This window comes from Phascolarctos cinereus, unplaced genomic scaffold (genome assembly GCF_003287225.1).
Source record: "Phascolarctos cinereus isolate Bilbo 61053 unplaced genomic scaffold, phaCin_HiC Scaffold_5;HRSCAF=322, whole genome shotgun sequence".
NCBI lineage: Eukaryota > Metazoa > Chordata > Mammalia > Diprotodontia > Phascolarctidae > Phascolarctos > Phascolarctos cinereus.
Genome location: NW_027555958.1, coordinates 320,293,230 through 320,314,899, shown reverse-complemented (window position 1 = coordinate 320,314,899; position 21,670 = coordinate 320,293,230). Strand labels below are relative to the sequence as shown.

At 39.1% G+C, this 21,670-nt stretch overlaps 1 protein-coding gene across 3 annotated transcripts in view; it reads left to right on the top strand.

Annotated features, from left to right (window-relative positions):
- ACACA (acetyl-CoA carboxylase alpha) overlaps positions 1-21,670 on the top strand; it is a 253,708-nt gene that overhangs the window by 67,250 nt on the left and 164,788 nt on the right. For all 3 annotated transcript variants that reach the window (XM_020991778.2, XM_078156110.1, XM_020991777.2), the window contains 9 exons: positions 1,297-1,406; positions 5,694-5,775; positions 7,246-7,344; positions 8,611-8,717; positions 10,688-10,798; positions 11,499-11,708; positions 12,892-13,062; positions 15,341-15,502; positions 15,749-15,912. In XM_020991778.2, the coding sequence (XP_020847437.1) occupies positions 1,297-1,406; positions 5,694-5,775; positions 7,246-7,344; positions 8,611-8,717; positions 10,688-10,798; positions 11,499-11,708; positions 12,892-13,062; positions 15,341-15,502; positions 15,749-15,912 (1,216 nt within the window). The remainder of the gene's footprint in view (positions 1-1,296; positions 1,407-5,693; positions 5,776-7,245; positions 7,345-8,610; positions 8,718-10,687; positions 10,799-11,498; positions 11,709-12,891; positions 13,063-15,340; positions 15,503-15,748; positions 15,913-21,670) is intronic.

Genomic DNA, 21,670 nt, shown 5'->3' with positions numbered 1-21,670 from the left:
GTAAAGTATTTGCCTTCTGTTGAAAGAATAAGCAAACAATTTTAATCAATAAATATATAAAACTCCTTAATTCCAAATTGTGGCTACTTACGGTAAAAACAGGGAAGCAAAGTGAGAAAAGGAGACTAAGAAGGAAGGAGGGAGGAAGATAAAGGGAAAACAAGAAGAGATGGAAAGAATGCAGCCTCTCAATATGACTTTGCCCCCTCTTCTTTCAGACCTTTGTATGTTCTTGCTCGTCTATCCTTCCTGGTAATACCTATGATGTTTAACCTAATACCCTAAGTTGGTCCCAGTCCAAGTTCCTGCGATTCCTTTTCTAGAAACCTACATTCCCATTTTTCTGACCCTAGTCAACATTCACTGCTTATTCAGCTCTTAATTTCTAATGACCCTTACTTAGCCCCCTCTAGAGAACTTGCCATTTCTGTTTTGTTTTTCCCTATTCTTCAAGAGTCTTGTCTGAGTGAAATTCTAATGTGAAGATATAAGATGCTGAGGTCTTGTTCTTCCTAATGCTGGAACTCTCAGATATAGATGTACTTATATTTGATAGTTGGTCACTGTTAAGCTGACTGACATAATGCCATTGTTGTTCAGTCATATTTGAGTCTTTGCGACCCATGCCAAAGCTATGGCAGAGATCTTAGGGTGATTTGCCCTACTCTTTGCCAGTGGATTAGGGCAAACACAGGTTAAGCGACTTGTTCAGGATCACACAGCTGGTAAGTGAGACCAAACATGAACCAAGATCTTCCTGATTCCAGGTCCAGTGCTCTACCCACTGAGTCATCTGGCTGCCCCGTCAGATAAATAAATGACAGATAGGAGTTTAGGGATATGGAAAGAGACTAGAGCTATGATTTCATTAGCACAAGGGATTCCCTGGTAATGAAACTCCTTGTAGCAAAATAGGTCAGCATCTCTTCTCTAACTTATACTCTCAGAGCACGGAGAGGTTATTTGCCCAGCATTATACAGGCAGTATGTGTCAGAGTTAGGACTTGAACTTGGGTCTTCCTGCTTCCAAGGTCAGTTCTATCTGCCATGCCATGCTGAGAATTCTCAGAGGTTGCACTGTGAAAATGTTTTGAGAACATAGAATGCTCTTGCACATCCTAAACAGTGAAAAAAAATAAGTGAGAGAAGGTTGAACTTCAATTAAAAAGGATCCTGTTAAGGTAGTTTTGCTGTACAGTGGTGATGATTTCTGTTCATTATACTGTTTTTGCAGTATTTTTATGCTCCTCAGTGAAAGCAAATACATGCTCTTTGTTATTCTGCTTATGTTTTCAGAGTACATTAAGATGGCAGATCACTACGTCCCAGTGCCTGGAGGACCTAACAACAATAACTATGCAAATGTGGAACTAATTCTTGATATTGCTAAAAGGATCCCAGTACAAGTAAGAGATTTTACTGTCTGTTTGAATCTGAATTAGTCCACCTGGTCTTTCTCTTTGGATGACAAGTATCAGACGTGAAGGTCACAAGGGAAGAGCAAAGAAAGGAAACAATTTCAGTGATTGTTATCAAAAGGGCCCTGAATTGTATTGGTCTGCTGTTATAGGTAGTAATTAAGGAAGAAAGGAAAAGGGAGAATGGCTCTGGGAGTGAGATGAGTCGAAATGAGATCAGCATGTAAAGAAATATAAAGGGTCCATAAAGGATTTCGACAATCTCACTCCCATCTGTCTCCTGCCTTTAGGTAATAGCAAATTTGAGTCACCTCAGGGAGGTGAGTAAACTTTTTAAAGGGAAGCTTTAATTTAAGAGTCCTAGAACTTTTGAGCCAGGAGCAACTTCAGGGACTGTCTAGTATAAACACTGCAAAGCCTATTGGTTGTTGTCCTTTGTTCTTGAAGAGAAGCAAAATGACATGACTGTGCTGGGGTCAAGGGGAAGTTGATTGTTCATTAAGCATGTTGCTAACCTGTAGCACCCCCAATAATAATAATAGTAGCCATTATTCATAGTATGCAGTTTGCTCTGTATATGTTGTTTCATTGATGCCTCATAACCTTGTGATGCAGGGTGCTACAGGTATCAATGTCTCCATTTTACAGATGAGGACACTGAGGCTCAAAGTAGCTACATTACTTGTCCTTGGTCACATTGCTAGTAAGTATCAGAGGCTGGATTTGAACTGTGGTCTTTCACCAAGTCCAACATTCTCTCTACTCTGCTTTGAGCCTCTAATAATCATGTAGTTACTACTTGAAGTTAAGGGTACCTGAACTCATTGCTGAGGAGCTGGCAAAATGGTGGAAAGTGAGCTATAATTTAGAGCTGAGCTCTAGAGAAGTCGGCTGTTGAAGCATATTCCACAGATTTAATTAGTTAGAGGCATTATGTTAAAACCCAAGCTCATAGTAATAGTTACAGTCTTTTAAGGTTTGCAAGTCACTTTCCATATATTATTTTCAGTGTAACCCTTGATTTTCACAGTCATAAAACAGCCGTGTGAGAGGGAACATGGTGAGGAGAGGTAACCTTGGAATCAGGGCATATGTGCCACTTCATTTCCCAAGGAAGCACTGCAAGAAAGGTGGTTGAGCCCACTCCCCTCTGCATGGGTAGAGGAAGGTCTGGCTTGGAGTTTTCTACCTCAGTGGGATCATAGATAGGGTACAAATCCAGAAACAAAGACACAGATAAAAGTGGAGTTAAATGGGCACAATGTTTGAGTCTGTGACAGACATTTCTTGAAAGATTTGATATAGGACCTAGTTTAAAGGGTAGGAAATAAGTTTTCTTCAAAATAGCAAGGGTAGGAGAGGATTCTGGGAAGATGGCAGAGTAGGTCAGAAAATTCCAAGCTCTCAAGATTTTCCCCCACAAAAAGAGATGAAATAGCACCTCAGGGTGAATATTGAGTAGAAAAAATAAATAAGAGTAGGGGCAGAACAGCGGTCCTTCTGGAATAATTGGAGAAGATCTGAAGAAAATTCCCAGGACAAGGTTTGGTTCCTGTGAAGAGTAAACACCTCCAGTCTAGGTCCTAGATCTGCTTAACAAGTGGCAAGCCCTGGGGTTAGCAGGGTTGGGAAGCTGCCTCAGCCCCAGCCACGAAAATTTTTACCCCTGGTACAGTGAGGAGTGTTGGGTGTCTGAGCCAGAGAAGATCGAGGGAGCCTCTGCTGACAAGGAACTCCAGACTTACCTGTGCTTCAGAGACGTGGTAGGGATGGGGTGGGGTAGGGCAGGGCAAGAAGAAACCAGCACTCAAATGGTGAGTGCAGAAGCAGTGGGGCAGGCTGCTGCTGGCTGCGGGCACTTCCAGGAGGCGGGCGGGGGGGGGGGGTCGGTCTTGGTTGCAGTTCCAGGCCAGAGGGGAGAACTGAAGGAAGATCTGAGGCCAGAGGCAACATCCCCCATACTCCAGGACTGGAGGTGATTATAAAAACTAAACTACTGCAAATTAAAAAAAAAAAACAAAGGAGAAAGAATTCAATAATAGAGAGTTACTATGGGAATAGAGAAGACCGAGATTCGTCTTAAGAGGAAAATACTGAAGTAAAGAAACCCTCTTCTACACCAAAGAGTAATGTCAGATGGTCATCTGCTCAAAAAGAATTCATAGAAAACTTTAAAAGGACTTTAAAAATCAAATGAAAAATTAAAGGAAAACTTAAAAAAAAACCATTCCAGAAAAACAAGAAGATTATGAAAAGAAAATCATCAACCAATTAGAAAAGGCGATCCAGAATTTTAAGAAAGAAAATGAATCCTTGAAGATCAGAATTGGGTAAGGGGAAGCCAGTGAAGTTATAAGAGATCAAGAAATAATAAACCAAAATATAAAGAATGAAAAAAATAGAAGAGAATGTGAAATGTCTCATGAGAAAAACAACTGATCTAGAGAACAGATCAAGAAGAGAAAACATAAGAATAATTGGACTACCTGAAAGCTATGATCAAAAAAAGAATCTTGATATAATAATATAGGAAATAATTAAAGAAAATTGTCCTGAAGCATTAGAACAGGAGGGGAAGTAGAAATAGAAAAAAATCCACCCATCACCACCTGAAAGAGATCCGGTGAGTAAAACCCATAGGAAAATTATACTCAAATTCTGAAACCCCCAGCTCAAGGATAAAATATTACGAGCAGCAAGAAAAATTTTAACCATGACAGTGCCACAGTTAGACTCACACAAGACCTAGCAGTGGTGACACTAAAAGACCACAGGTCTTGTAACACTCTATATTGAAGAGCAAAAGAACTGGGGTTCTGGCTGAAAATATAATACCCAGCATAATCCTGAATGAAAAAGAAATGGACATTTAATGAACTGTCAGACTTTCAGGACTTTGTTGAGGGGGGAAAATACAAACCTAAATGTAATAGAGGTTTTGCATACAAGAGCCAAGAGAAATATGAGGTACATACCAAAGACTGATCTTCAGGGACTCTGAGGACAGACTATTTACCTTTTATGTATGTGAAGTGTAAAACATGTGTCTAAGATTGTTATTAGTAGTTGGGTAGTTCATAAGAAAGATTGGGGTAGACCTGAGTATGATATGACTTTAAAAAGTAAAAGTGTTTAGGAACAGCTACAAAGAGTAATTATTTTATACAAATGAGGTATGAGAGGAAAAACTGACACAGAGGAATTAGATGGGGAAGAGGAGGGCCGTTAGTTCTGGAAACCTACTCTCATTGGGAATGGGTTCAAGAGAGAATAATTCATATATATCTAGAAGAGTATAAAAGTCTTCTAATTTCAGAAAGAAATAAAACATTAAGGGGATAGGGATCAGGGAGAGGATAAGGGAGGCATAAGAGGGGAGAGTGAGGGAATAGGTCAGAGGGGGTCATAGAAGGATGTTTAGATTTATGAGAATGGGAGGATAAGGGAGGGATCCTGGAAGGGGCGGGAGGGGTAGATTAAATAGTAAGAGGGCAGGATAATGGGCAGAAGTAAAGTAGAGGAGTTAGGAGGGATAGGAAATAAGAGATATGCACAAACAAAAAAAAAGATCAGAAGTATAATCTTTTAGGGAAAGTATATGTCTCTATATATATGTATGTGTGTGTATATATATATGTATGTGTGTATAATGTGTATCTGTATATCTATAACTATATATATATATAAAAATATATCCATGCTTAATTGTAGCCTTTGGAGGAGGGGGAGGGAAAGGGGACAAAAGAATAAAGTAAAACGTGCACAGCAAAGGACAACAGAAAACTAAAAAGGAAGCAAAGAAAATATGGACAGTTCTTAATACAACATGTAGCATTTATTATATAGGCTTTCTTGAAATGGAAATTTATTACTATATATTTTGAATCCTCTTATGTTCTGCTGTGCACATGACAGGCTTTTTTCCCCTTTTCTTATTTTGTATTTAAGTTTAAAAATATTTCTTTTTCTTATTGCATATTTGTTTCAGTATTTAAAAAAAAAATCCAAAATAGCAAGGGTAACTAGAGTTTTAACACTCCGTATATTATGGTAATCTCTTCCAAGGTTTTGCTACAATGAACTGCTTATTTCTTTTCTTCCAGAAGATTGTGGCGAGTTGAGCACAGAGATTCAATTCAGCATTTGCTTGTGTCCAACTGCTGCTGTGGTCTGTTTTCCCATATGCCTTCAGGCCAGCCATTATAGAGAGCAAGACAGTGTGAGCAAGTTTTTAGGGTTATTGTAAAGAATAAATTCTACTTTGTTTCTCTGTAGGCAGTATGGGCTGGATGGGGCCATGCTTCTGAAAACCCTAAGCTTCCCGAACTCCTCTTAAAGAATGGCATTGCCTTTATGGGTAAGTGTACTTTTGTCCCACCTTGCTTTCTGTTCCATCTCTTCAGGTTTTCCCAGTTAGTGCCCCATAGATGTAATTTTTCCACCTTCATTCTCCCCTGTGTCTATTCTCTGAGATCTTTTTACGAATTACTTTCCTTTGTTAGGTATATCTCCCTTCAGTCCTTGTTTTTAATTAAGCCCAGTGTTCCTTATGGGAGCTAAGTTTGATATTCTAGGTGTCTTTGGTTGACCTTAGGAAGTGCTGGTTAGATAGAAATGTAGCTGACCCTAAGTCTGACATGGTGGGTTCTTTGACTGCTCACCATGGGAAAAGTGTGAGATTAGGCTTTCTTTAAGTGGAGATGGCGTTGAACATCTGTTGTTCCATGTTGTTTGTCCTTCATTCTTGAAGAGGACCATAACCTCAGGAAGGTGATGCCGTGACTTCCAGGTGAATTGGATTTAAGTGAGGGAGGGCTGTGCAAAGTCACCAGCCTCACTTTCTCCTCCAGAGCCATGTGGGTCCGGTGGCAAGATATACATCAGGGCAACTGGAGATGGCCCCAGATAAATTCAACAAATTGAAGAACAAAAAAAAGTTGAACATTTAGCATACCATAGCAATCTATCAGTCAATAAAGAATTTAAAAACTCAATTCCCTGGTTTTCATTCCCTTTTATGTATTATCTTGCCCTATTAGAACATCACCTCATTGAGGGTAGAAACACTCTCTTACTCTCTTTTTAGGAAAATATATTTCTATCTCCAGAGTTTAGCACAGTGCCTGGCACATGGTAAATGCTTAATAAATGCTTTTTTCATTCATTCATGCATTCATCTTTATTCATTCGTTCATTGATTCATTGATTCATTCATTTTTAGACAATTGGGGTTAAGTGACTTGCCCCAGTCACACAGCTAGTGTCAAGTGTTTGGTCTGAGGCCGGATTTGAACTCAGGTCCTCCTGACTTCAGGGCCGGTGCTCTATCCACTGCACCACCTAGCTGCCCCTCATTCATTCGTTTTTAGTCATAGGGGCTGTCCTAGGAGAAAATAATAATCTCCTTTCTGCCTCTCTACTCTGAGAGAGAGAGAAAAGATCTTTTCATAGCTCTGAAGTAGCTAATGGAAGTAGCAGTATTCCCATTTACAGGTGAGGTTATTGAGGCACAGAGAAGTTAAGTTAGTGTCAGATAGTGTAGACTGGAACTCAGGCCTTCTTGCTTTAAGACTTACAGTGCTCTTTCCATTGTACCACACTGCCTACAAAGACTATTCACATTGTGTTTTTGTAACTTTCCACATTGAACCTCATCAAAGAGATGATTTTTGATCATTGGTTGGAAAGTCATTATTTTAGATTCCATTGAAAACTTGTGTTGGTTTTAAAATATTCAGAGCAGTCTTCTTATGCATTTGTTCATTCAGGCCTGAAAATATAGTTAAGCAAGTCAGGTTTATTTTCTCCTTCATTCCTTTGTCTTTAGGTCCTCCAAGCCAAGCCATGTGGGCTCTGGGGGATAAGATTGCCTCTTCTATAGTAGCTCAAACGGCAGGTATCCCAACTCTTCCCTGGAGTGGCAGTGGTAAGATATAAATATTTGTTTGTATCTTGGGGTTCAGGGTGGTTCATTGGGGTGCTAGTTGGCTAAGGAAGCTCAAGCTTTGCTTTATAACTGCTTGTTTTATCTGACAGCGAGTTGGTGAATGGTGGCATGTTTCAGCATCTGTGATTCTTGACTAATTCCAAGAGTCTGGAACTTAGCATGCCTAGATGTTCTACTGTGATCTAGAGTGGCTATGGGGCATCTTCACTTTGCATGACCCGGGAAAAAGTGGATTATTCTGGATTTGCCATGCCTATTTTAAAGTGAATTGTAATGAACTGGGAGGGGTGGGGAATTTTAGACTTTGGGGCCTGCCACAGAAGGGATCTGGACCTCTAGATAACCCTGAGACCAGTTTAGTAAGGCAGGATAGCATTTACCCAGCTGTTTGCCTCTCTTTGTTTTCCTTCATGTCATCTCACAAATTATTGGAGATATGCTCTTCTTGCTTGAAGCCACTCCACCCTTTAGTTGCTCTTTATACAAAAAAAGGATCAATATGCTTTAAAAATGATTTATTCTTACAAAATTCTTTATAGAGTGGCTTGTAAATTGTTATCACTGATAACAGTTTAAGCTTCCCCTTTAGCTTTGTGTTCAGGCAGATTCTGAGTGTGCTTATCCAGGCTCTCTTGGGGGACTGTTATATCCTCCCTAGACCTGCTAGGTCAGATAGCCAAAGTTTAAAAGAAAAGGTTGAATTTGTTCTTGTTTAAATTGAGAGGCTGTAGTACTCCCTGTGTGGCTGTCGAATACAGGAACATTCAGGGAGCATGGAATCATGGCTCTGTTGAGGCCAATAAAATTGGAATTTCCATTTCCAAGGGCCCATAAAGATTGAATTATTCCCTAGAACTCTGCCCCAGGAACAGTCCTAAATGCACAAAGACAAGGTATTTGCCTGCTGAGTTGCTATGAGAGGTCTCCATGCTTTTGTTTTGTGTGTTCATGTATTTTTAAAGGTAACTTCGTATTTCCTTGGGCATTGTATGAAGTAATTATAGACTTTTGGTGGAATTGTCCTCTGTGTTGACGTGTGTTCTTCAGCATTATTCACTGTGATTAAAGATTGCTAACCCCAAGGACAGAACATAGTTTTAATTTCTTATAAGCTGGAACCCCCTATTGTTTTCCTTTGTACAGTAGAGCATTTTAGAGAAGGTCTGACAGAAAGTTGTACAAGACGTATTTGTTAGAGATGATATGCTTTTGCAGTGACCCTGTGGTTACTTTTATGTATTTCAGGTCTTCGTGTGGACTGGCAAGAGAATGATTTTTCAAAGCGCATTTTGAATGTTCCCCAGGATCTGTATGAGAAAGGTTATGTGAAGGATGTAGATGCTGGATTGCAGGTAAGTTGCAAACTCTAAGGAGTGGTCCACTTCAGCTGCCAGGAATAGGCTCAAGCAGCTGGAGCTTTGAGGATGCACTTCCGATGCACAAGTTGGCATCAGGGTCTGACTTGTAGCTGGCTGGGCAAATTTTCATCATAGTATATTAGAGGGCAGTGGTTTCTAATGGGTAGAGTGTAGAATAGCCTATTGTATATGTAAACAATTAAAATTATTTTTGAAACTAACTGCTTATCTATATGTGACATTATTTCCTAGATGAATGACTCAGTTTGGGGGAACCACTGTGCTAGTACTACTTCATACTTTTCTTAGGTTTATTTCTCTTCTGTTCTTTGCTAATTGAAGTGGATGTATTAATAAGCTTACTTATGATGCTAATTTGGAATCATATATCATTTTCTTTGAAAGACATAGACTCATTTAATTTGTATGGTACTAGATCTAAGTAGAAAACTGGATGCTTAAATCACTCTCCTATTTTATTTTCACATTAGCTGTGCTGTTACTTAATAAGAGGAATTAACACTTTCACCTCAAATAGAAAATACTATATACTGAATTGTCTTTTTTTGTTGTCATTGGCAAAAAAGGGTCTTTCATAAGGATGATGATCTTTTTCATGGTTTAGGCCTTTTTTTTTTTAGGATTACTCACTGGTTCCAAGTTAAGTCTAGCCAGTAGCTGTACAATTCAACTTCAATCCCAACCTGGCCACCTTAGCAGCAGCAGGAGGAGGCTCAATAACAACTGTATGCTTCTCTTTTTTCTCTCTTCTAGTTACCAACTTTCTATTATTATTTCTTTGATCTACCCCCATGCTTTGGCTGGTCTTTCCCCTCAAAGTATAAAGGGATGAACAGCTGATTTCTGGTGGTAGTTTTAGGTTGTGTGGGTATATTATAATCAAATATTTAGTAAATATTTAGTAAAATATAGCTTAGTCAAATGTTTGGAATATTTGTGAAATGCTGGGTGGGGGTGGGGTGGGGAATAGAGGGTAAGTTTAGTAATTTGGTTAACTGAGTGTTAATCAGAAACCCCTTTTTAATTTCAATCCTTGTTGAAATTTTTAAAAAATCCATGATATGAAGGAACTGCTGTTTTTTGCAGATGACTGCAGAAAAGAGAAGTATATCGTGGTAGTTCCATTTCAGTTGAAAATGTTAATTCTTTATATCATAGAAAGTATTATAATCACTTTTAGGATGAAATTCAAATAATAAAGAGTGGGTTGAGCATCTAGTTCTCTACTTGAAACTGTTAGCTTCTAGGTTAAATGTAGGTGGGAAGTTTTCCTGAAGCGAATATACTTTTGTGTCTTATTAAACGTAACAAATAGTTGATAATTTGGTAATTCGGTTCTCAAAGCAGTTGGATGGCACAGTGAATACAGTGTTGGACCTGGAGTCAGGAAGACTTGAGTCAAATTCTGCCTCACATACTTCCTAGCTGTGTGACCATGGGCAAGTCACTTAATCTCTGCCTGCTTTAGTTTTCTTATCTGTAAAAGGGGGATAATAATAGTACCTACCTCCCAGGGTTGTTGTGGAGATCATAAGAGATAACATATATATAGTGCTTTGTAAACCTTAAAGTGCTTTATAAATGCTAGGTATTATTTTTGTGCTGTAAGGTGATTGTGGTGCTTTAAAGTAGGAGCTATAGGAATTTGGATTAAATATTATCAACCCTATGAATCTAGTCTTTGAGTTAATTCTTGATATCACCTTATTTTAATTTCTTTCTGTATCTCATCACAGTTGAATGTAGAAAAAATTCTAGCAATGTAAGAATTGAGATTAATTTAGGTCATACCTATCTTTGTTATAGTAGGATGCTGGATTTGACTAACAGCTTGCTGTATTCAAACAATTTCTATTCTTGTAAATAATTTTCCCTCTTACCTCTCTTCCCTTATACTTCCCACTTAATTTCCTTAGCCTTTTTTCTCTCTTTCTTCCTTCTAGGCAGCTGAGGAAGTTGGTTATCCAGTTATGATCAAGGCCTCAGAAGGAGGAGGAGGGAAGGGAATCAGAAAAGTGAACAATGCAGATGACTTCCCTAACCTCTTCAGACAGGTAGAGTACACTTAATTCTTTGCTTGGATTAGTATGTCAAAGACATTTGTTTTTAAAGGATTTATAGTTAAAAGTAACTCTAGAAATAATGTAAGGATGCATGTAAAAGATTTTGGAAAAGCATAAAGTGGTCTTCTAGGGCAACTGATAGTGATAATTATAGGAAAGAGGCCAACATTTGGTCTACAGGGACCAGGATCTTGGCTTTGGCTTTGTACTGGAGGGTGCAGAGTGTGGCTGCGGGACTTGGTGCATTTTCTACTTTGTGTTCCTCTCTGCTTACAGTGTACATGAATGCTTGTCTCTATGTTCCTTTTAATTTATTGTATAATGTAGCTGGAAATACAGCCTGTGAAAGATAGATATGAAGAAGAGTTTTATCAGAGTAGCAGAAATGCTTTTACTAGAGAAGGCAGCATGGTATAATGATAGAGAACTGACTTGGAAGCTGGGAAACTCTGGGTTCAGATCTTGCCTCTGACATAGGAATATGTGACTCTGGGGAAGTCACTTAACTTCTTAGGGTTTTAGGCACCTTTTCTATGACTGTAAATTGCAGAGAAAGTGCTGATGTGTATTGGTAGAGGGAATTTCCTCATATGGGAGTTCTGTGTACCAACGAAATCACAGGTCCTGTCCTCTCCTATTTCCAGCAAAAATGTAGAGAGTCTAGTGTTGTTCATTTCCTTCTCTGTTGTAGGTTCAGGCTGAAGTCCCTGGCTCCCCTATCTTTGTGATGAGACTGGCCAAACAGTCTCGTCACTTGGAGGTGCAGATCTTAGCAGATCAGTATGGCAATGCAATCTCCTTGTTTGGTCGTGACTGCTCTGTGCAGCGAAGACATCAGAAGATCATAGAAGAGGCTCCTGCCACTATTGCAACTCCAGTGGTATTTGAGCATATGGAACAGGTGAGTGTATTCACATGTGTGTGGGTGCCTCTGTGTGGGTGCTTGGGTGAGTGAGTATATATATCCAGGGGGGTAGGAGGTGAGTATATTATCCCTATGGGTAAATATGCAGAGAATATCAGAAATTCATTCAGTGGATCTAGAGATGCTTTATCTTGTATTTTCTTTTTTGAGAAGCAAAAAAATAGAGTATTAGAACTTTGTTATTCTTCTTACAATTCAGCCATCAAACAAATGCCTTTGTCCAAAAATGTACCAATACTCTATCACACTGTGTTCCTTTGGCTGGGGGAAGATAGAGGAAAAGGGAGATGAAATTTAGCAGTAATTTAATATTGTTCCTTATATTTTTCAAGATGTACTAAGTGTGTTGGAACCTGACAGCAGATTGTGTGTCTGTGGTTCAAAGACAAGCTTAGCTAAGCATGGGCTGTTTATTGTCTTGTTGGCCACAAGATAACTTTTTGTCCATGGCGAGGACATTTGGAGGAGTTGTAATTTCCATTTGTGGAGGAGGTACCCACCCCAGAATTACTTGTCTGTCTGAGTATCATGCTAGAAAGTCAGTCCTGTCTTCCAGAGTAGCTACTTGAGTTGGGACCTTACATGTTAAAGTGAGCTATATATTTGTTTCTTCACATGAGTGTAGTCTAGAGTTTAGCTCAGTGTCTACCTTCTTCAGCAGAGTTTTCTAAGAAGCATGTTTAAGTTGCATGGTTTCCATTTTTTAAAAATCAGGAAAACTCCATCTCAGAAGCCCATGGAAAGCAAAATACCACAGATTGGAAAGTTTGGAAAGTCTGATGTAGTGAATCAGCACTCATTTTCTTTTAGTAGATAAGTTATGTTCTCCCTTTTGCTGGATTCCAAACAAGCCAGATAAATAGTGCTTTGATGGGTTGTCTGTTTGTGCTTTCTCCATACATAAGAATGTGTAGGGTGTGTCAGCTTTCTGTTGTAAAAGTGTGAACAAAATAAATCATCTCTCTGCTCTCCTTTGGCTTTAGATTTTGGGTTATGGTCAGAGTGGAGGAAAAAATCTGCCCGTATATAGCTAGAAGTCTTTGAGCCCTTGTATGGTTGGAAGTGTTGAGGTTTTGAGCTAGTGAGAGGCAACAGACAAGGACTGGATTTTGGACATAATAGGGTTCTTGCACTTGCTCACCATGACTTTGTCCCTTAGTGTGCTGTGAAGCTTGCCAAGATGGTAGGTTATGTCAGTGCTGGGACTGTGGAGTACCTCTACAGCCAGGATGGCAGCTTCTACTTCCTGGAGCTGAATCCGCGGCTGCAGGTGGAGCATCCTTGTACGGAGATGGTGGCTGATGTCAACCTTCCAGCGGCCCAACTCCAGGTGAGTCCCAGTGCTCCTGGGCTTGAGGAGTCCTCTGGGGAGGCTGGGAATGTGAGTGATAACTGAAGAACTGGCTTTACCAGTGTCTGATAGGAAGGAAGCTTCTCTTAATCAGAATCTCTTGTGATGTTCAGTTCTGTTGTGCAATTTTGTGATTCATGATTTGTGCTCTTTGTATGTAATATATGGATAACTTGTTTTCCCCAATAAGACAAAAAACACAGGAAAGTTTTGAAATGCCAGAGCTAGCCACCTAAGAATTAGAGTTGCATTTCTTAGGGTCACTCCATAAGTCAGGTCCGCAGTATAATGCATGAAAACAAAATGATTTACCTTTGGTTGTTGAGTAATATATGGAAAACTCCTGCAGGAAGAAGGCTCCTTATGTTTGGGACCAGTCTGGGTTATTCCTTGGTTGATCTGCTGCCTTGGTTGCATGTCAGAATGGCGAAGTAGCCCGCATATTTTCTGGCAAGGATGACTCATATAGCACCTCTATATTCCTATGACTTGAACAGTGACTCCTGGAAAATGTTTTTTAACTTAAATATTCTTTTTTATTATGAACTTAATCATCAGCAAAATCAACATTTCAGTATACAAGGAGGAAAAAAAGGATTGAATATGAAACTGTGAACTTCACTTATGCAGTTTGTTTTAAAGGGAAATGTCTATTAAATTTAATGTGGTCGTAATGAAATTGTCCGGTATGTGTCTCTTGAATTTGTTTTCTTCAATGTATTTTTAAATGCTTTGTTTATGTACTTTTCATTATTGTTGTTGCACTTGTTGTTATTACTTTCTAACTCTCTACCACCCCACTCCCGGTCATCTCTAGCAGCCACACTGTTTAGCACATTGGTATGTCCAGGTGTGTCTCACTCTGCATCTCTGCTTGGTCACCTCTCTGACTGTGTGTGTGGTATGCTTCATTATTAGTTTTCTCAAGTCATAGTTGGTTGTTGCCTTCCTGTGAGATCTTTTGTCTTTCTAAGTTATTTTCCTTTACATTTTTGGTGGTTATTTTGTAAATTTATCTCCTGATTCTTCTGTTCTCCTGATAGTGTTGCCTCTTAATTACTTTGATGTGCTAGAGAACGCTGCAACATCTAAGGAGGAAGTTAGGTGCTACTTGTAAACGAGAACAGTCATTCTCAAATGGTTTACAAAGCACTTTCCTCTCACAATACCTCTGTGAGAAGGGTAGTAGAAGTAATATTTTCATTTTACCAGATTCAGAAAGTTGAGATGACATGGCCATAGTTACCCACCCTATCAGGAAGCTGATTATCTAGGACTCATTTCTGTTTTCTGACTCCATGTTCAGTGTACACTTCATTATACCTTTCTGTCCTTCAAAATGTGCTCTACAGCATCTGAAGTTGAAAAGGGAGTAAACTTTTATCTCATTCACTGTGGTTTGTGGGGTTGAGAGAAGTGATGGTATTGTTATGACTCTGACGGATTTACCTTGTCAGTTTCTGAGGACTACCCTGGTGCCTTCTGGGAGTGTTGCATAGTCATGGGCTTTCTCTTTTGTGTTGATTTTTCTCATTTCTTTTTATATTTAATATGTTTTATAACCAAACATATATAGAGTATATCTTCTTTTGATTCTTAAAATTATTTCCTCATAATTTTTTTATGTAATTGTAATCTGTGTATTAAATATTCCTGTTTCTGCCATATACATTGTTATTTGTTTGGAATAGCATTTTGACTTCGAGAGAGAGAAGCAGTGGCATCTCTTGGGTTCACCTTTGTGATGTCTTTTTTTTTTTTTAACATGATGCTATTGGGGTTAAGTGACTTGCCCAGAGTCACACAGCTAATGAGTGTTATGTGTCTGAGCCTGGATTTGCACTCAGGCCTTCCTGATGACTCCAGGGCTGGTGTTCTATCCACTGTGCCACCTAGCCACCCCTGTTATGTCAGTGGGAATTTGGGTTACTAGAGGAACTCTGAGAGTTCACACAGAGTTATACTCTGAGTTATACGGAGAAACTGAATAGTAATTTCTTTCTGTAGTAAACCAGGATAAAACAGGGGAAATTATTAAATGTAGTGATGCCAAGTCTACTTTGAGTAATTTTGAGTAAGTATTGATGTGTTCAACATTTGTGGAATTTAAGCCCATGAAAAAGGAATAAAGTTCTGTAGGAATGATCAGTAGTGGTTTGTAAGGTGGAAGAATTGTGTGGATAGTGTGTTAACATCTACGTTTACAGAAAAACCAGTCATCAGTGATCTGACACACATGTGGTTTACTTTCCTTCAGATTGCCATGGGTATTCCTCTGTACAGAATTAAAGATATCCGAATGATGTATGGGGTCTCACCCTGGGGAGACGTACCAATTGATTTTGAAAACTCTGCTCATGTCCCCTGCCCGAGGGGTCACGTCATCGCTGCTCGGATCACTAGTGAGAATCCTGATGAGGTAACTAAAGATAGCTTACTGAAGTACGGTATTCAGATGTATAAATTTTACTCTGGTGGGGAAGACATAGAAAGGTTTAGATCACTATGAGTCCCCCCTGGTTACACTTATGTGAAGACCTGCTTCATGGCCCTTAGACCAACTGTACAGATCATCCCCCCAGGGCTGCTCCTCAAGACACCAAACTATGAGAAGATTTCCTGAGAATGTACTAAGATTTCTTTTATATTCACCATCTTCTAACAGGGTTTTAAGCCCAGCTCAGGAACAGTCCAGGAGTTGAATTTCCGTAGCAATAAGAATGTCTGGGGCTATTTCAGTGTTGCTGCTGCTGGTGGACTTCATGAATTTGCAGATTCTCAGTTTGGTCACTGCTTCTCCTGGGGAGAAAACCGAGAGGAGGCCATTTCGTAAGTATTCAGGTTCTTGACTATATTCATGAAATAATGCATCTCTCAAGTTTTAACTTGGGAACTTGCAGTCTTTCACAGAAGTACGTTTGGATAGCTAAATTGACGCATGTACAAATGCTTTAATGCACTGTTAAACTTTAATAACTTCAGAAATATAAATGCTGTAAAGTTGTGGGGTCATGTCAGAACTAACCTTATTCTTTGGGTGATCTAAAAGCCATGTTTACCAGTGCCATCCTTTTGTACTCTGAATGGTTCTCTTTCAATAGGGTGTCACGTGCTAAGAGCATATGGATTTCAGCAGGGCTCTGATTTACCACTAATGAGTAAGATATCGTGAAACAGGGAGATAGATGCTCATCTACTGTATTTAGCACTGTCTTGAGTGATCATATCTGGGCACAAGCCCAAATGGAAAGGGGTTCACTAGTCAGGTGTTTGCCGATATTTGCTAATGAAGGTATGCATAGCACCAACCCTCTGGTTACTGTTGGCTTTTCAGATGGCTGTTCAAAAGAGGTGGACCTATCAGTGCACTGAATTAAAACAGAAGGGATGAAGAATGCATATTTTCTAGATTATATAGCATGTAGTTGGTTGGATGTATAGCCTATTGTACTAGGTGGTACAGTGAATAGAGTGCTGGGCCTGAAGTCAGGAAGACTCATCTTCCTGAGTTCAAATTTGACATCAGACATTTACTAGCTGTGGATTTTAGGTAAATCATTTAACCCTATTTGCCTCAGTTTCCTCATCTGTAAAATGAGCTGGAGAAGGAATGGCAAACTACTCCATTAGCTTTGCCAAGAAAACCCAAATGGAGCCATGAAGAGTTGGACGTGACTGAAATGGCTGAACAACAACAACAAATATTTCTGAGCTACAGCTTAAGATGTGGGAATGTTGGGCAAGCTGTGCGGCTTACCTAATAAGGCTGATAGGAGTATATTTTCTAGGAGTCTCACAAACCTAATAAAAAGAGTTGGTGGAAATGAATTAATATAGTCAGAACAAGCCTGGGAGGTAGATGCTTAATTATTATCCCTATTTTAGAGTTGAGGAAATTGAGGCAAATAGAAATTAAGTGACTTGCCCAAAGTTAAACAACTAGTAAGTGTCTGATGCCGGATTTGAATTTAGATAATTTTTGACACCGGGCACAAGGTTTTATCCATTGAGTCATTAGCTGCAGAAAACTACACTATATGAGTATAATAGAATATTATTATTGTGCATTAAGCAATTGTTGCTATGAGGAATTCAGAGAAAAACTTGGGAAGAATTGTATGATTTGATAGAGTGAAATAAATTGAACCCAAAGAAGAATGTACTTAATGATATTACTACAACAATGTTAATGAAAAGATTACTAAAAGGAAACCAAACTTGAGTAATTAAAAAACTAGTGGGCTTCTAGAGTATAGATAATATAACATATGTCTTCCCTCATGGCAGGAAGGCAAGTTAGTAGTAGAGCAGAATGTTGCATCCATGTAGTCAGTATGTCAGGTGGTTTTCCTTTATTGTTCTTGGTTATAAGAGGGAATTCTGTGGGGGCAGGGTTAAGGAAACATTCATTTCTGGAAATGACTGTGATGTAAATATAAAAGATATCAATAAAAGAATTTTTAAAAAACATGTTTGAAAGGGCTTTAAACTGAAAGGGAAAAAGGAAGGTGAAAATGCTTGATATTTATACCTATAGGTAAATATATATCTTCACCAGGCTAAATAGAACAGAATAGAAATAAATAGAATAACGACAATGTAGAATGTCAGTAGAAACACCTAGAAATGCATAGGAGACAAAATCCAAGAAAGCAGCTAGCAGTAAACCCCTTAGCTCCAGATGTCTATACAGGCTGCACACAGTACAAATAAGAAGTGAGCTGTACTGGGACACAAAGGAGTAAATTTGACATAATGGGTATTCCTGTGACTTGTAGGATAGGACCTGTAACTGGAATTGGACAGTATACCTTATTCAGTAGTTAGGGAGGAGACTGGATGTGGGGAAAGGGGATGGAATGACATCAGATGTTAAGTAGATATCTGTTATAAAATTCAGGACTAGATAGGGAAAGGTTGATAGAGAACATTTGTGTGAAGATCTGTGGTGACCCAGACCGAAGTGATGTTATCTTTAGAGTGTATTCTAGGTTGCCTGGACCAAAGGAGGTGTAAGGAATTCAGGAAACAGAATATGCATCTGGCATGCTTATGGATGCTGTAGTCATAGTGGTGACTTTAGTTATTTGGACATCTGAGAAAGTATCTTTTTCCCAGAAGCACAGAAGCTAGTAATTTCTTGGTTTGATTTGATAATTTAATTCTTTAAAAGGTGGATGATTAATGATGGGCACAGTTGTATACTAGAAAGAATGATAGATTTATAGTCAGGATTTTGGTTCAGTTCTGGCTGTGGTATGTACTACCTGTATAACATTGGGCAAGTCACTTTTAATTTCTCTGGGCCATATTTTCCTCATCTGTAAAATACAGTAGTTAGACCACGTGCCCTCTTAGGGTCCTTTCTAATGCTAAATTTGATCCTGTGACCCTATTATGGACCTGATTCTCACTGGTTTTGGGGGGTGGTAATGGTGAGAAGCTTGACTAAAGGTGACCATTTCATCTTAGCATGTACGATAGTGAAGGAGAAGACAGCCAGACTCAGCCTGACATGCACCCTCGATTTCAAAGGGTTGAGCAAAAGGATAAGCAGGATCCCAAGGACTAAAATTTTATATTGAGGTTAGCTCAGAGAGAATGGGGAAATTTTGAAGAGAGAAATCCTTAGGTTGCAAAGAGAAGTCATTTGGTAAGGGGCAAAAGTTGAAATTGCCAAAAAGACAAAGGTGTGAATGCACAGAAACTCATCAAGTCAACTTAGATTTATAAAAAAGTTAATGTATAAATGATGGAAACAGCAGCAGGTAACAGAATGAATACAAAGGTGGTGTTGTTCTGCAAGAAGAGGCTGACAGAGAAAGCCAAGGACAATCAAAAAGGTTTTCAAAAAACTATTGGTGTACCAAGTAATGACGAAAGGGATGCTTTTAGAGAAAACGAACCTGGAAAGATATATAAGAACAGTTGCAGAATGTAGTGAACAGAACCAGTTAAATAATTTGTACAGTAAAACACATTGTAAAGAAACACAGCTTTGAAAGACTTCATAACTCTGATCCATTCAGTGACCAGCCATGATTCTAGAGTAGCAATGGTGAACTGAGTTAAGATGCAGAAAGAAACATAGTTTTGGACATTGCTGATGTTGGAATTTATTTTGCTTGACTATACATATTTTATTATTGATTTTTTTCTTCCCCCCCCCTTCAGTGGTGGGGGAGATATGAGGGAGAGAAAAGAAATACTAATTTTAAATGGAAAAAGAAAAGTTACATTAAAAAAACCACCAAAAAACTTATTTTGGGGTGGGGAAATGGGGAAAAGAAATAGGACCATTGCTCTTGGTGAATGGTATAGTTCAAATATATGATTGTTAAAATGTGGAGGTGTTCAACTTTTTGCTCTAAGGAGACTGATGGTTAATTAGGGAGTGACCTATCGTGTGTGTGTGTGTGTGTGTGTGTGTGTGTGTGTGTGTGTGTGTGTGTGTGTGTGTGTGTGTTTGAGGCCTCATCCTTCTTGACATCTTTGCTGCCTTTGCCTTTGACACTGTACACTGCTCCTCCTGAAAAATCTCTCCTCTCTAGATCTTTGCAGGACTACTCTTCTTGTACCACTTTTGACTGTTCCTTCTCAGTCTCTGTAGCAGGTTCATCATTGTTCTGTCTTGAGCCTCCCTCTTTTCTCTATATTTTCTCTCTCGGTAACCTCATTAGTTCCCGTGTGTTAAATTATCATCTCTAATAGATGCCTCATAGATCTTTATCCAGCCCCAGCCTGTTCACTGAGCTTCAGTTCCACATTACCAACTGTATATTTGGCCATTGTCAACTGACTGTCCCAGAGACATCTTGAATGTGTCCAGAATAAACCTTACATTATACTAGCAACACCACCACCCCTCTTCTGAACTTCCCTGTTTCTCTTGCAGGTTCTGCCATTGTTCCATTCTCCTAGGTTCGTAACTTTGGCATGATCATCATCTTCTCATTTTTCCTTACTCCTTTGTCCAGTCAGTTGCCAAATCTTACTGTTTCTATCTTCACTGAATCTCACATCTAGCCCCATTTTTCTCCTCACACAGCTGCTACTTTATTCAGTATATTTACTTACCCAGGGACATGCAGCTAGTAAGCGTCTAAGGCATAATCTGAACACAGGTTTTCCTGATTCTAGGCTCAGTCCTCCATCCACGGTACTACCAGCTGCCTAAACTAGTAGGTGCTTAAGAAGTGTTTATTGTTTGTTAGCTAAAGGGGGAGATCATAAGAGGGCATCTTTCTTATTAAGGGTATAGTCAGAACCCTTGATTTCAAGTCATTTACCTTGTCAGTGTGCACTTTAAAAATTTTGGGGGTAAAGGGTTATTTTGTTTTTAAATTTTTGTTGATGTTCTATTTTTTTACCTTTCCTAAATTTCCAAATACATTCATTCTCTCTACCCTTGCTGTCGAGCCATCTGTTATTAACAAAGAATCAAAAGGAAGGAGGGAGAAAAAAGCAGATGAACGAAACTAGCCAACGTAACACATCAACTGAGTATGACAATATATATAATATTATATTCTCATATCCCCCAGTTCTGCAAAGAAGGGACAGAAGTCCATTTTTAATGTCCTCTTTGAGGCTAAGCTTGTCGTTGTAATTATTCAGCTTCCAGGGTTTTGGTTTTTGTTCTCCCCAATTATACATTGTTGAACTCATTGTGTTCATTATTTTCTTTGTCGTGCTTGCTTTGTTGTGTGTCAGTTCATATGTCTCTATCTTCATTCTCTGAGTTCTTCATAACAATTGTTTTTTTTCAGAATGATCACATTCCGTAGCATTCTTCTGCCGTGATGTGTTAAGCTGTAACCCAGTCAGTCGGCATCTCCTTTTCCTTAGCTTTTTTATTCCACAAAAAGTGCTGTTATGAATATTTTGGTGAATGTGAGACTTTTTTGATGTTCAGGCATAGCCTGGGTTTCTGAAAAATCAAAGCTTTGAAAATATAGCATGTTAGAATGAGCACTCGACAGGGAGTCAAAACACCCGGGTCTAGTCCTTTCTCTGGCCTCAAGCAGCTGTGGGACTTAGACAAGCTGCTTCACCTGTCCGTGCTTATTTACTTACTTATGAGACGAGAAGGTTAGATTAGATCAGCGGTTCTGCTCCCCTTCTGGCAATCTGGGGAGGCCTGTGGACCCCTCAGAATGTTTTTAAATACATAAAAAATACATAAGATTACAAGGGAGTCCAGTTACGTTGAAATAAAGTTGTCAAAATACTAAACCAACCAACCAACCAGATTTATGGACCTCAGGTTAAGAGTCCCTGGATTGGGTGATCCTCAAGGTCTCTTCAAGCTCTGAAATCCTAGGAATAATGTAATCCGACTTGATGTGTACTGTTACTTTAATTTGTAAAAATGGATCTTATTTTTGAATATGTTTTCGTCACATTCATTTCTGTGTTCCTCCCTATAGTCCCTCCGCTTCATGAGCCATGTATGTGACAAGAAATGGAAATGGCTGAAAAACAGTTCAGCAAAGTTAGCCCCCACACCAGCTGTTTAACAATGTCTGTGGTGGTGTTTCCCACCTTCTCTCACTTGCTTCTGTGGGGAAGGGGGGGAGGTCACTGT